This window comes from Dreissena polymorpha, chromosome 2, assembly GCF_020536995.1.
Source record: "Dreissena polymorpha isolate Duluth1 chromosome 2, UMN_Dpol_1.0, whole genome shotgun sequence".
Classification (NCBI taxonomy): domain Eukaryota; kingdom Metazoa; phylum Mollusca; class Bivalvia; order Myida; family Dreissenidae; genus Dreissena; species Dreissena polymorpha.
The window spans coordinates 58,936-75,653 of record NC_068356.1 but is presented as its reverse complement, the minus strand read 5'-3'; the positions used below and the strand labels follow the sequence as shown (position 1 = coordinate 75,653).

General features: G+C 34.2%; 1 protein-coding gene across 1 annotated transcript; it reads right to left on the bottom strand.

Moving 5' to 3' along the window:
• Window positions 1-2,297: 2,297 nt before the first annotated feature.
• Window positions 2,298-15,122, bottom strand: LOC127865547 (uncharacterized). Its single transcript, XM_052405390.1, has 9 exons — window positions 14,986-15,122; window positions 12,367-12,412; window positions 10,222-10,920; window positions 9,854-9,970; window positions 9,713-9,741; window positions 8,708-8,734; window positions 8,255-8,308; window positions 7,210-7,396; window positions 2,298-4,345 (listed from the first exon to the last, which is right to left on the bottom strand). Exons 2-8 carry the CDS (start codon window positions 12,404-12,406, stop codon window positions 7,223-7,225), a joined length of 1,140 nt encoding a protein of 379 aa, XP_052261350.1. The 5' UTR covers window positions 12,407-12,412; window positions 14,986-15,122; the 3' UTR covers window positions 2,298-4,345; window positions 7,210-7,222.
• Window positions 15,123-16,718: the final 1,596 nt, after the last annotated feature.

Sequence of the window (16,718 nt, the reverse complement as noted above, 5' to 3'; positions counted from 1 at the left end):
TATTAAAAAATAGTCTAATCTACAAAATATTGTTGGTTTTGTGTTTGAGTGCCAGGTGAATTTGCTTTCGTTTGGGTATATTGTACGCCAGATATCTATCATATTGTAGTTTTCAATTATGTTGTTTAAAATGTTTCTATTTTTAGTATGAGTATAAAGGTTTCCATTCTTTTTATCTAATAATGGGTTCAGGACAGTATTGAAATCACCACCGATTATAATATTTTTATCTTGGTTATTGATTATAAAGGATTGTAATGTTTCGTAAAATGTGGAATCGTCTATGTTAGGGCCGTAGACGTTGATTAATGTTATTTGTGTTTCGTGTATTTTGATATCTATACTTGCTTGTCTGCCAATTATTATTTCCTTAAAGTTATCGACTGTGACACCTATATTATTTTTTATCAGAAAGGCAATGCCTTGTTTATTTGTATGTTCTCCACTGAGATAAATTTCTCCGTCCCATTCATCTTTTAAGGTTTGTGCTAAAGTATGTGTCAAGTGACTTTCTTGTAATAGGCATATACTATATTTTTTGTCGTCTAACCATTTGAAGATTTTAATGCGTTTGTCTTTGTTGTTTAGCCCTTTAGCATTTAAAGTACATAATTTAATCATTTAAAAAGGTGGAGGGTGATGTTAATGATAGTTTGTGTGTGCTTGTCCAGTTAGTTTCTTTTTTTAAACATATCCAGTTAGTCTCTATTATAAGACATAAGATGTTTACACATACGAGCAAAAATAGAAAACAAAAATTAGGGATACAAACAGATGAATATTCCATAGAAAGAAGAAGTAAAAAGAAATAATGGATAATGTATAATGGATCTTGCCTATTAAGATGAGAGAGTTGTGTTAAAAACGAGTTTAAAGACATGAATAACATGTATAATAAAAAAATAGTGCGTGGTCGTTAGTTTTTGTATAAATGAAATATTTATAAAAAAAGGAATATAATTAGCTCATGAGTGTAAATATGTATATATATACATATACATATACATATATACACATACACATATATACTTCATGTTCAATGTGAGTGTATTATTTCTTTTGCGTGGTTTGTTACTTTTGTCATTTTTTCTTTTCTATAAGTCATTAAGCTCAACTTATATGGATGTCTATCTATGGATGCAAACGTATAAAAATTCCAGAAAAGCGTACGTGCATTCGTTCGTGCGTGTGCGCACGCGGTATTGTGTGTGAATGTGTGTGTGTTTGGTGTATGCGCGTGCGTGCGTGCGTGTATGCGCGTGCGTGTGTGCGCGTGTGGGTTTGTATTTGCACTTGTGCGAGCCGATTTGTTTTTCTCTAAAGAAGACTAATTACATACATGTTCGTATACAGTACAATAACACCAAGAAAAACAACAACACTATGATCAAAATCATTATCACCACTGAAAAAAACGATAGCATCGGGGGTAATCTAGGATACATTCTTTTTCAATTTTGAGGCTTCACAATTTGGTAAAAGTTCTCCACGTAAGAACCGTATGTATCAATTATTATGCCCCGTTGAACACTATAACTGTGTCTTCATGCAACTGCATCCAAGATGATATCGTTTTGCCATATGTTAGTGGTTACTTTAAAAGATTAAGTTAATCAAAGATGTCAACAAATCGTAGTTAAATTCACTTAAATATATGTAACGAAACTATAAATATTATCTATAATTGATTTATAGAAAGTTTGCAATAATATCCGATAATCGGTTAATCTTATGCAGTTTAAATGATTAATAACACATTGGACTAGTCTTATTTTGGGTACAAATAGCATACTACCAGTTTAATCTTTTGCCATCTTATCATTTATCTGTTTACATTTTTAACAACTTGGTACAAATCTGCATTAGATCTATAGTAAATGCATACTATTCAACAAGTTAAACACGTATCCTGTAGCATAAATATCGGATAATTAGCTAATCAATCGGAGTGATTGTGTGTGTGTGTGTGTGTGTGTGTGAGGGTGTGTGTGCGTGTGCGTGTGCGCGTGTGTGTGTGTGTGTGTGCGTGCGTGCGTGCGTGCGTGCGTGTGTGTGTGTGTGTGTGTGTCTTAGTGCGTGTGTGTGTGTGTGTGTGTGTGTGTGCGTGCGTGCGCGCGTGCGTGCGTGCGTGTGTGCGTACGTGTGTGCGTGCGTGCGTTTGCACTTGTGAGAGTAAATTTGTTTGTCTTACAAAAACTAAACACATATATATTCGTATACAGTACAATAACACCAAGAAAAACAACAACATTATGGTCAAAATCATTATCACCACTAAATAAAAGACACACTATAACTTCGAGGGTGATCTAGAATGTATTCTTTTGCAATTTTGATGTTTTACAATTTGATAAAATTTATCCACGCCTGGACTGTCTGTATCAATACATTATGCATCGCTGAACAATATGATTGTGTCTTCATGCAACTACATCCAAGATGATAACGTTTTTCTACATGTAAGTGGTTACCTTGAAAAGAGTTAATCAAGGATACCAAATGTATATAGCATCACTACAATTATGTATCTATAATTGATTTTTAGGACGTTTACTTGTCACAATATTATCCAATAATCGGTTAATCTAATGAAGCTAAAAAGGCGAAAACACATTAGATTAGCCTTATTTTGGACACAATTTTGTAAAATTATGGTTAACATTTACAACAGCTTAAATGTTCAGGAATCAAATAAACCTTGAAGATTTACAATGTCAATATTTAATCAAGCATTTTCTGCCATCACATGTTTCATTGTAACAAAAGTTACTCTTACTCAATCATCTATAAAAAGCACAAAATTGTTTAAAAAAAAATATGTATAATTAGAGCTTTGTCACAGACGTGACGTAAACCCCCACATGCTGCATTGACACAGAATATTGTGCATGCTGTCTTCACAAAACAAGAGAAGCTAATTTATGGCGAGTTTTAAGAATTATTATGCCATTATTATTTATGGCCATTTTGACCTTTGAACTCTTGAATTATTTCACATGACACGCCGTCCAATGACTGTGAACAAAATTAATGTACAGAGTCAATCTAAAATCTCACAATGAATGACATAGTTATCGCCCAGACAAGCTCATTTATGTCCAATTTTTACTTTTTAACTCAAAGTGTGACCTTGACCTTGGGGATATCGACGTAATTCTTTCGCATGACACACCGTCCAATGATTTTGAACAAATGTGCCAGATGATTTTAAAATTTCACCATGAACGACATAGTTATGGCCCGGACAAGCTCATTTATGGCCATTTTTGACCTTAGAACCCAAAGTGTGACCTTGACCTTGGAGATATTGACGTAATTCTTTCGCATGACACACTGTCCAATGATGGTGAACAAATGTGCCAAATGATTTCAAAATCTCATAATGAATGACAAAGTTATGGCCCGGACAAGCTCATTAATGGCCATTTTTGACTTTAGAACTCAAAGTGTGACCTTGACCTTGGATATATCGACGTAATTCTTTTTTTGCGACACACCGTCCAATGATGGTTAACAAATGTGCCAAATGATTTTAAAATCTCACAATGATAGACATAGTCATGGCCCGAACAAGCTCATTTATGGTCATTTTTTTACCTTTGACCATCAATACAATAAAGGTACTTTGGTGATGTATAAATTTCAAGGCATATCTGCATATTCTTGATTAACATGATAACCCATTTACAAATCCAACAAACATTTCAGGTACACAATATTCCATGTCCAGTTTTACGCACGGGACATCAGTTTTTGCTTTGGTTCGAATATTTTAAGCGTTCCACTGCTGAACTTACATGTTGAGTTCTTATATGATCCAATCCATAAAACAATATCTCAGGCATCCAATGAGTACACATTAAGCTATATCCAAAACGTTTATAAAAAGTCGTTTAGATCCTTGACGTATACAATCCACCAGTGCATCCGATGTTAACCAAGTAGTCCCCACCAGGATTGTATACTCTCATCTCCTACACTTATTCCATTCATAAAACGGTTCAAACGTGATTCGCAATCGTACAGTTACATCCTGGATATAGTTCAAACAATGCTTAGCGTTGAATTATCAGTTCCTCGCCAAAGAAGCCCTGGATTGAAGCCTAATTCGCTTAATGTGTCTAGTTAGTATAGCGCTATAACGGCGGGTGAGTTGATGCTATAAGATACTTGGAGCCATAAAATGCATCGATATGGTAAGCTTTTGAACAATATATGCTTTTCAAGTTATATTCTTGTCAACTGCGCCCTTCTTAGACTGCAAGCTAAATCTGTGGTAACATTACTAGTTGCTGGTGCAGCCACCTTCAAAGATCCATTCCCATCTAATAACCAGTGCCGTCGTCTTGAAAAAAGAGGGAACAAAATGCAATAGTAAAACTCAATGAATAATGGTTGTACACAAAAATAAGCCATCATCCTTAATTAAAAAAGACAATCATACACTTTTAAGTTCCGTTCAAAATTTTGCCAAGAGAGTATAGATTAATTACAAATTCCTTTATTATATCTTGTGTGCATGAAACATTTCCGTAGTATAAAGATTGTTAAACCGCTCAATTATTTAGGCAACTTTATAACTTCAAGTACGATTTATGTATTAAGTATGAACCGTTAAACTATCACAGTAAGTTTGCATTCACTAACTTACGCATCTTTGCCCCATGCGTTTGGCGTTTCAATATTTCAAGTGAACATTATTGTAAACAAGAGATGTGTGTTGCCAGAAACACCATGCCCCCTACTGCGCCGCTTTGAAGCCATATATTTGACCTTTGACCTTGAAGGATGACCTTGACCTTTCACCACTCAAAATGTGCAGCTCCATGAGATACACATGCATGCCAAATATCAAGTTGCTATCTTCAATATTGCAAAGGTTATGGGCAATGTTAAAGTCTTCGGACGAACGCACAGACTAACAGACAGTCGGACTGACGGACAGTTCAGCTGCTATATGCCAACCTACCGGGGGCATAAAAATGTGTTAATTTTTGTAAAAAGGCTTTGGGTCTAGTGGCTTATGTCTTATCTAAAATTACGTGAACACAATTCAATGTGTTTTTTTTAACTACACAATACATGTATGTCTCAAATATAATTTTCCGAAAAATTATATTATCAAGAGAATTAAGAATAACTTTGTTATGTACATGTTGTTATTTATTTTAATCCAACATGCTTGAATACAGTCTCCTTCATTAATTGATCGGCTCTTACATTTTGGGTGATAATTTATTACTAGTACATTCGCCGGTGCGTGCGTGTCACTGCTCTTAACAAAATTCAAAAGAACACACACACGTTGATGTTTTGTTCGGTTTGCCAGTGTACTATCTGATTTGTGAGATTTGAGAACTTGACTTCCAACAAATTATCAACGCACTCTGGCTTTTGAAAATGAAGTAATAGAATTAGGCAGTGAGACCATTCATTCCATCGTACTTGTATCGATATTGTTGCATTCCATTTAAGCTTGTATCACTGAAACAGTTTATTGCATATCTTTTATCGTGATTTTCTTTCATACTAATATTCTTTAAAAAGGAACATATTTTACGAAAAGAAGTCAAAATTCAACGAGCAATTTTAAGTGTATATTTTTTATAAACAACGTTTCGGACACGATAACCTTTATAAAGTATGTTATAATAAACAAGAAAATACTACTTTGGTTTCTTATTCTACAAAAGTTCCAACTAGTCGATGCATCAACAAACAAACAGCTAACTTTCGATATAACAAACTCGGCGTGGAACTGTGTTCCTGAATAATTTCTTTTTTTTTTTAACAGAATTTACAGATATTATTAACTGATGATATAACACACGATTTAGTATCTAAATATTTACAGCTTGTGCATTTTCTCGAGTTGCACGTGTTAATTTAGGATATCGATTACACACTCAGATATTCGAAAGACGAACAGCTGGTATACAGTATATACATTAACATTTATTATTAGGTTTCTATTAAAGTATTTGCTTATAAAAAGTTGGTGATTGAATAATACATGTGATCGGAAAATTAATAAATGTTAAATGAGAACGTTAAGATTTTCATTAAACAGTCTGTTCATAACAGAGATGTTGATTTTTAACCACAATTCTTGCAGTTACGGAAATATAAATTGCCTTCAATTCAATTAGTCATACTCAAGCAACGTGAAGGTGTCGGTCTGTAAATACTTAATATATCTTGAAGACATTACATAATTATGATAAACTAACAAGTAAACGTTGAACGCAGCAAAAGTAAACCTGATGTAATAGTAAGTATACAATACAGTAAAAAAATATTTTCATTATATTTCTCTGTTCATTATAAGCTTTTTTAGGGTAATTCTAACACCAATAACGAAAGAAATCTAATAAATTAATGAGATTGTATTGATTGCAGTGTGGCTCCGTTAGTTGAAAACAAAACAGTGCACAGGGACATGAGCTTAAACGGTTTCTCGTAAACGTTAGAAAATACTACTTTAGGAATGCATATGGATCGTAAATTGCTGCGAACTTATTTCTATTGTACAGGATGATATGACAGGTCCACCCTGAAAATCACAATGCATTTAAATTTTATCTAATTAATGCGAATCTAGAACGTCACACAATTAAACTACATAAATAAGAAAATGCAGTAACACATGTTAACCACGAATTACTTCAAATAACATATAATACGACTAAGTAGTCGTGTTATCACAACTGCAAGTCTATAAATTTAGAACACCGATTTTACGGCGCGTTATTAGAAATACAAATTTTTCTAAGCCCATTTCAAAAACGTAAAAAACTCCTTTTTGGGTGGGGGGGGGGGGGGGGGTTGATTCAATTTAAAGAAGCTAATGCAAACCAGCATACACCATTCAAAATGGAGACGCGTGTTTTCAATAGATACAATCACATCATGGCTGGGTATTCCCGTATGCAATATGGGAGTAAAAGATTAAAAATAATTAATCACGGAGATATTCATGCACAAGCAATAACATTACGAATGTAGATCGCCAGCACGAGACGTTGCGATTACGAGAAGTAAAGAAACGAAACTAATCACAACTGACATGCAATCAATTAAGCAATATAGATATAGAAATCGAGTCAATTCGTATACACGTAAAACAGTTTGTATTTTAGTTTCTTCAGAAGACTATTCAATTTGCGTGTAATAAATTTAAAACGACTTTTAACCAATAAATACTCTTACCTTCGCGTTGTCGCTAGCACTGATCATCCCCGTCACCTTGTTTTAACTCAATACCTCTTTTAATTTCATCTTCTTTAGACATGGATGTAATGTTCACGCCTTCGATAACCTTGTCAGCAAAAGTACTTATTTCCACTGTGGTCGACTCTAGTTCATACGTCTCTTGTGTTGTTGTAGCAAATACTTCCTTTAGTGTGAGACGTGGATTTTGTTAGCACAGGCTAATTAATTGATGCAATTATGGGTAGTGTGGTGACAAATGACAAATTACTAAAGCTGTCGATGATAATAGGACGACTCTCCAATCATTATGCATGTTCAGAGTGCGTTCAATAGTGTCTTGGGTTACCTATGCACTGATTATCATGAACAATATGCGTTGTGCTGCGTACACCGCGAGTGACAGCTTGCATCTAGTTCACTTAGGATTGTTTTCATACTAAAACTGATACATGATGTACTTTAGACTTGCACATGGTTGGATTTTAAAACAATAATTAGGATTAAAAATATTTAAAGCTTCATGACATATTTGACCATGTTGCCATAGGGACGAACACACCATGGTATTTGAGTTTAAAGCTACTATCATGTTCTTGAAAAATTTATAACAATGAACACATATTACAAAAACATTTCTTAGAAAAATAATATAGATAAGAATAGCACTTTACGTGTTTTACTTTATTAACATGTGTAATAGGTATAATCGAAATGTAAACATTATACTCAACAATCGATAAATATTTGTGACATAAAAAATATTTAGATTATTATTCATCATCATAAATCGAAGTAAAAGGTAATGGGTTGTTACACTTTTCATCGATATTAAGTAAAAATTTTGTATTACAAACGTTTCAAATACGCTGTAAAGTTGAAATGATCAGTAGTGTATTAGATTTTTCTCCAAAATATTCCGGTTAGTTTTCCGCTGAAGGCTAAAATAATGCAAATATTTAGTTGGTTTGAACCGCTCAGAAAGGTCACACGTATGTGTATGTAGCACTTTTTCTAAATACAAACAATATTTTAAATTGCGTACCCTTTCTCGGCTATGTCGAATATCCATGGAGCTCTCCACCAAAAAGGGTTCGTTCTGTTAAAAAATAAATTAAGGAAATCGTGAATGACAAACGCCTTAATATCGCTTGCTAATGTTTATGAAATAAACATATTTCTGACATATTCCAAACGTATATCGTCGATAGCAAAAATAGGTACCAATCGACGCTTAATTATTAATCATTACCTTGTTGGATACACTTCTTTATAAAGTCAATATAGTTTATATACATTTGCCTTTAACAAGAGTGCATAATAGTACTGAAAATAAAATCCACTAAATAGAAGTAAATTTGCCGAAAGGTAAATTTCATTTATAAATTAAAAACATACGTTTATTCCATAACCCATTCTAGAAAACATTGTTCATTATTTTGCAATCTACAGCAGTTTCAAGTTAAGACGAAGCTCATTCTTCATATGTGATATTTACCTCTTTTCCTTTTCTATTAAATTCAACCTAAAAATAAAATAGTTCACATGAATTACACAAGAAGCACCCAAATATGCTAGACGCACGCACTTTGTAAAAAAGAAACTTAAAGCTAAGATTAAAGTGTTCTTTTAAAGAATGCAAATCGTTTGCTGACTTAAGACTTATATTTATTTTTTTTTAATTATAAAGCTTGAATAGAGCCGAATTTTAGTAGGATAGACAAATGCATTTAAGCGAGGAGTTTACATCTCAAAGTTTCTGCGAACGATACCGGTTCGACTCGCAATCTACAAAGTATAATATTACATGATGAACGTGTAGTCAAATCATCTCTTTTAAACAAGTGAAGTAAAATCACACCCTATATCAGTTTAAGCTGTGTTGTTATTACAAATAGTCATAAATAATTAGAAGTGACGCACCAAAAGCATTTATGTCGAGTTTAATTTGTTATTCAGATCCCAAAATGGCGACATTAAAAAACGAAACTTGTATTATAAAAAAATATTGGCTTCAAAGTAGAAAATGCAGTTAGAGCTTATAGTGACAGTTATTTTGGCTTCTCTCCTCAAAATAAGACAATCTTTTTTTTTGCTTGACAGATTGTTTTTTCCTGTACATGCACTTGTGATCGCTTTTCCAAGTAATACTTACGTTTGCTGATTAAGTTCAACAACGTTGTGTCAACTTAATAAATAGTTGTATGCAGTTCAGTATTTCATTCATAATTAAACAAATCAAATAAAAAAAGTATACTATTCTAAACAATTAACTTTACAAACAGTTGAATATTTAAGAACGCTATGCTATGACAATCAATGTAGTTTTATTTTAATTAACTTATATGATATTATGTATTATCTGACCCGACCCGACCCGAATTTTCTCGGGTATTTTAATTTTGACCCGCCCACCGGACCCGAAGAATATTTTTGACCCCTGTGAGCCCTAGTTAAGAAAAACCAAAACGATACGTGTATGTATATGAGAAAAACACTTTACCCTCTGGTTAGCTTGACTTTGACTCCGTTCTAAAATTAAAAAATATCAATTTAAATGATGACAATCAATGAAACCTTTAAAAGTTAATAAATCTATATTTTCAATATAAAAACGATTATCAGAAAAATAACATATACTTACTGTGTATCGGAACATAAATAATCAATCCGATAAGGATGATAACCACAACGACACAAACAGGAATCGCAATTGAGTAAATAGTTTCATTGTTCGTGCTAGATTTCCCCGAAGATCTATCTACAACATAGAACACATTTACTATATCAATTGTTAAATCTCTTAATCAATTACGTGAAACTCATACAAGATTAAATGCTGCACTATTCATGTTAATGTTACATAATATTTTATATATATAAAACAAACTAATAAGAAGTTGCACTTAACAGGTAAATGTCTACACTCACAAATGAAGCATTTAAAAGAATAAGTGTAGACTATACAGTACTACTGTAACACAGACGAATGGCACAGTAAATGAAATATACCCGTTTCATTCTGTAACACTTCACGGACAACATCGATAGTGTTATAAAATTCATTCTTATAGTCAGCCATGATATCAGTACGGACACTATTGCTGGGATCGTAGGTTTCACAACATATGTATGTGCCAGTTGTTTCATCGTCTAAAACGGTTATTTGCAAAATTCCTCCGCGACCAGTGTAAGAAAGTTTGTATTTGCTGGAAATATCTTTTCCAAACATTAAACATGATTTTGACATTTCGTCACATTCGGCGAGTGTTCGAGTTACTTTTAATTTACTGTTAAAGAACTTAAACGTGAGTTCTGAGTTTGAAGAACATTCTATTGACTTTCCCGTCACAGTGACCATTGCATCGTTCCCAGAATTATCACCCGCAAATGATAAAGGCGACATAATGGTCGTGCTGGCAAACATTTCTGGTCTGTACGTTTCGAAGCATAAATAAGTCCCATGTGTTTCTTCTGGATTTATAATTTGTAAAATACCTCCGCGACCAGTGTAGTAAATTGTGTAAGTGTGTCGCAGAGCCTTGTCAAGCATAAAACATGTTTTGCTCATTACGTCACATTCTGCAATATTTCGCGATCTATTTGATGTTTTGCTTATAAACGTAAATGTGAGTTCTGATTTTGAGGAACACTCTATTGATGTCTCATTCCATTTTCCAAGCAAGACATTTTCATGCGTTTCATTGGGCACTGAAATAATGCAAACAAGCTTAAGTCTGATAATTCCTATATGTAGAAATATTGGCATTAAGTAAAAACGTCAACGTTTAACCCGGTCTTGTGAAATTTACTATTTAATTTAACAAGTATCGTTGAAAACGATGGATGCTCCCCGATGATGCGCTTTGTCAATCTATGTGTTAATAACCACCTAAAAAAAATCTATTATTAGCCTCGGTGACCTTGACCCCAAATGACATCAAGCGTCATCAAAGGTAAAGGTCTATGTAAGGTACCTACATGCCAAATATGTAAGAGATCAGTAAAATATTGAAGGCGCTATGAAAAACGTAACAAAAGTGTGACGGAAAAATATATTATTAGCCTCGGTGACCTTGACCTTGAACCCAGTGACCTCAAACCGTATCAAAAGGTAGAGGTCCATGCAAGGTACCTACATGCCAAATATGAAATAGATCGGTAAAGTAGTGAAGGCCCTATGAGAAACTGTAACAAAAGCGTGACGGAAAATCTATTATAGCCTCGGTGACCTTGACCTTGAACCCAGTAACCTCAAACCTCATCAAAAGGTAGAGGTCCATGCAAGGTACCTACATGCCAAATATGAAAGAGATCAGTAAAGAAGTGAAGGCCCTATGAGAAACTGTAACAAAAGTGTGACAGAAAATCTATTATTAGGCCTCGGTGACCTTGACCTTGAACCCAGTGACCTCAAACCTCATCAAAAGGTAGAGGTCCATGCAAGGTACCTACATGCCAAATATGAAAGAGATCCGTAAAGTAGTGAAGACCCTATGAGAAACTGTAACAAAAGCGTGACGGAAAATCTATTATTAGCCTCGGTGACCTTGACCTTAAACCCAGTGACCTCAAACCTCCTCAAAAGGTAGAGGTCCATGCAAGGTACCTACATGCCAAATATGAAAGAGATCGGTAAAGTATTGAAGGCGCTATGAGAAACGGTAACAAAAGTGTGACGGAATGAAGTAAGGAAGGAATGAAGGACAAACTGACAACTATTTGCTCCGCCGAACTTTTATTTCGGGGTGCACAATAAGGTAAGTAGAGACACATAGCGTTGAGTCTATTAATTAACGGTTTGCTAGCAAGCATTTTATAGAATATAGAATTAAAATTTTTATCATGCCATAAGTGTACAGCATTGATTGTTTTATACCATCGACCCACTTCATTTAGTGATTTAGGCGTATGACGAAAACTTATAAGACTCTTTTCTCATGTCAACATAAGGTACACAAGCCGACTTGTTTAACACCCGCTGATTGAAATGTAGTTATATAGCCACAAGCAATAGTACCGAACTACTTTTAATGATATATGTATACAATTGAAATTCTAATTAAAAACCAACTTATTTAATAATGAAAATATATATTACATAGATGTTCGGTTCAAATGGTTTACTATTTCGGTCAGTATACACAAAGCCCTTACCGTGAATAATGAAAACGACCAATCCACACAGAAGCCGCATTAAGACCTGCAAAATTACGAGTGAATGTCTTTCTCAAACTATCACAAGTATTGTGAATATATATAGTCAGTATGCACAGGATTTAATATATTGTATTACGGTTTACGTGTTTCACATCATATAATGAACCCTCAAACGTATTATTTGTACATGCATTTGTGCTCTCTTTGTGCAGTTTTGCATATCAAATGTAATACATCTATGTATGAACATGTTTTTATTGTTAAATTCGATTCATGTCTACAGGATATGACGACTTCGTAGTTGATGCCGAGTGATATGACTTACCTCCTTAAATTGACTAATATTAACATTAAAGGTATTTATAATACCTCTACGTTTATATCAATCTGATATAAATGCGCCTGATATATTGTTTCAGCAGGTATGTAGGCGTATACATCAGTCTATGTGTAGTTTTAGGACCGTAAAGTAATCATCATAAAACAAGGTTCAACAAAACATACAATTGTATACCAAGATATAACATATTCAAGGAAAAAACAACAACAAAATAACGTTGTTAACAAATATTAAATGCAAGTGCTTATTACATCACAGGTAACACGTTAAACATCTTAAATTAACATAAATTATATTCGTTCCATTAAAGTCGGCATAAATACAAGATTTGATAATAAGTTCATTGAATTAATAACATCATACTTTTAAGTAAATCAGTCTAGTAACTTGGGGCAACTTTCTGATGACTTTTAAACAAACAAGCGAATTCGTTGAATTGATATCACCCACCAAATATATTTTGTTTATGAAATAGGTTCAAATCAATTGATAAACGTTATAATCATAAAAAAGCTAGAGCTTTGTCACTGAGGTGACGAATACCCCCACCACCGCATTGACACAGAATATTTTGCGTGTTGTCTTCACAAAAAACAGCGGACACCATGCTCAATGTTTAAAACGCACTAAGTGACCCCGTGACCTAGTTTTTGACCTGCCATGACCCATTTTAGAATTTGGCCTAGCCATCATCTAGATACAACTTCTGACCAAGTTTGGTGAAGCTCGGATGAAAACTACTTGAAATAGAGAGCGGACACCATGCTCAATGTTTTAAACGCACTAAGTGACCCCGTGACCTAGTTTTTGATCCGGCATGACCCATATTCGAACTTGACCTAGCCATCATCTAGATACAACTTCTGGCCAAGTTTGGTGAAGCTCGGATGAAAACTACTTGAATTAGAGAGCGGACACCATGCTCAATGTTTAAAACGCACTAAGTGACCCCGTGACCTAGTTTTTGATCCGGCATGACCCATATTCAAACTTGACCTAGCAATCATCTAGATACAACTTCTGACCAAGTTTGGTGAAGCTCGGATGAAAACTACTTGATTAGAGAGCGGACACCATTCTCAATGTTTAAAACGCACTAAGTGACCCCGTCACATAGTTTTTGATCCGGCATGACCCATATTCGAACTTGACCTAGACATCATCTAGATACAACATCGGACAAAGTTTGGTGAAGATCGGATGAAAACAACTTGAATTAGAGAGCGGACACTGAATACGGACCGACAGACAGACCGACAGACCGACAAGCTCACTCCTATATACCCCCCTAAACTTCGTTTTGTGGGGGTATAACTAGGTGTAGGGTAATTGTTTTTATTCATTGCAAGTCTTCTGATTGATATCTATACCCATTTCATGTTGAAATCTTGTAGAGTATCTGACATTTAACTTTGAAAAGTTGCACCAAAACAAAAATAACAAAGGGTATTTATGTTTCTTGTGCATGGTACTTATTCCTATTTTTGTTCACACCAATGAAGTTTAATGTTGAAATGTTGTTTCGTACCTGAGATAAAGCCCTGACAAGTTTCATCATACAAACACAACGAAGGGCAATAACTCTTATTTAAGGAAGTAAAGGGTACTTAAGCATGGAACTTATCCTCATTAATATTAATACAGGCTTGAAGTTTTATGTTGAAGTTTTGCATGGAATCTGAGATAAAGCCCTGAAATGTTGCATCATACAAACGACGGGCAATAACTCTTATTTAAGAAACTTTGGGATTATTGTTTTTGTGCATGTCACTTCTCCTCATTGATATCTATACACCTATACACCAAGTTTCATGTTGATATCTTATACAGTTTCTGAGATATAGCCCTACAAAGTTTTGTGACAAACGGACGGACGGACGGACGTACTGACGGACGGACAACGCCAATTCTATATCCCTTCGCCTTTGGCGGGGGATAACAAAAATGTCTCCGGTGTATATCAAATTATGCTTTTAATGAGACGTTATTTAATTGACGTTATGTACGACGTATTAATTTCCGTGCACAATCGACATTGATTAATTGGTCTGGCAAAACACATTAACAATTCACAATTTTAAATAATTGTTTTCAAACAGATTTGGATAAGTTACAGAATTTATTGATTTCCAGTCCGCAATATTTGTAATAGCAAAAGCAGACATTGAAGCATGGCTGATATCATGGGCTTGCCCCCCCCCCCCCCCCACCACCACCACAATTACCCAATAGACTATAATTATCTTTCTGTTACGAAAATATATTAATTAACCTACCTTTTCGTACTGGTTAGCAATCGTTAGAGTTGTTATTGGTATTCCAAAATCGAGTGAAATTACTCCGCAATAATCAAAAGTAGTTACGTCCGTGTTTGCTACCTGTAATCAATATTGCACAGGTTATCATTGAAAACACAGAAATACGATACGCTGTCAAGGTAACGGTAGCGGTCTTAAAGGAAGTGTTATCAAAATAACCTCCTGATTAATTTTATTTACGATGTCGCTCGATGTCGAGTATAATCTGTATTATCACGACAGTTGCATTTTCTTAAGTTATTTGTCTCCTAAAAAAAATGTTCTGCTAGAACGTTTATCTTGTTTATTACTTTCATTTACTTTTCATTTTCAATAAAATAAAGTGTAATTGTTATTTAGATTATGACTCAGTGCAAACAAAACATTAAGTTATTGGAAAAAACAAAAAGCGGGAGTAACCGAAAATATAATGACGTCACTTCTTGTTGTCATTCACAATAGCAAATCGAAATGCGAAAGTCGGGTTATTAAAATATATATTTACAAAAAACAAATATTTTAAAAGATCACTCATATTGTAACAAGGGATGTGTTTGTCAGAAACACAATGCCTCCTTCATGATAAATAGAAATTATCTCCATTTAAAGCTTGTTATTTCCCTTGAATTTGCTATTTTGACCTTTGACCTTGAAGGGTGACCTTGACCTTTCACCACTCAAAATGTGCAGCTCCATGAGATACACATGCATGCTAAATATCAAGTTGATATCTTCAATATTGCAAAAGTTATGGCCAATGTTAAAGTTTTCGGACGGACGGACGGACGGACAGTTAAAATGCTATATGACAACCTACCGGGAGCAAAACAATTATTGTTAGACATTATTTTTGTAAATGTATATCACCATATTTCATTTAAACTATTTTATAAAAAATTGTTCAATTTATACAGGTCTGATTTTTTTATAGTATTAACCGAATTTTTATTTTTCTAAATCGACATTTTTGCAATCAGAATAGTGCGTTATTGTTAATGTTTAAAACAACAACAACACAAAACACCACTTAAGTGTTTTATGAGCACTGCACTGTAAGCTATTCTAAAGAAGACGGTCAAGACTGATGTTAGGCATATTGCATGATGTATTTGTAGCTGCTGGAGAAGGAACCGTCCTGGACCCGTATTCACCAAACCATTCTTAGACATAAGTCTAAGATTATTAAGTCTAAGAATAAAGGATATTCTTTGAATATGAATATTGAATAAATGCTTGAATTATGACACAAACTTTGTATTAACCAGCTCTATCTACAATATTATTCATTAGTAAGTGTTGCAAGTATGAAAGCAATGGCTTTGATACTACAGGAAAAAAGTGGACCTAAACACAAAACTTAACCAAATTTTCAATTTTCTAAGTATAAAAAGGGCACATAATTCCGTCAAAATGCCAGTCAGAGTTACATAACTTTGCCTGCACAGTCCCCTCACGATAGTTAGTAAATGTTGCAAGTATGAAAGCAATGGCTTTTATACTTTAGGAAAAAAGTGGACCTAAACACAAAACTTAACCAAATTTTCAATTTTCTAAGTATAAAAAGGGCACATAATTCTGTCAAAATGCCAGTCAGAGTTACATAACTTTGCCTGCGGCGTGGGGATACGCGTCGGCCTCTGCCGCGCCATTTCTAGTTGAAGATATGTTTACTAGGCTCTTGTGAATGAATCAGCGTTGAATTAGAATTGTTT

Excerpts from the sequence above, each read along its gene's own strand:
- LOC127865547 (XM_052405390.1), bottom strand. The coding sequence starts at position 12,406 with ATGCGGCTTCTGTGTGGATTGGTCGTTTTCATTATTCACG. Across the intron at positions 10,921-12,366 it reads GGTCGTTTTCATTATTCACG|TGCCCAATGAAACGCATGAA; the intron begins GTAAGGGCTTTG and ends GCATTATTTCAG. Across the intron at positions 8,309-8,707 it reads TTAATAGAAAAGGAAAAGAG|AACGAACCCTTTTTGGTGGA; the intron begins GTAAATATCACA and ends ATTTTTTAACAG.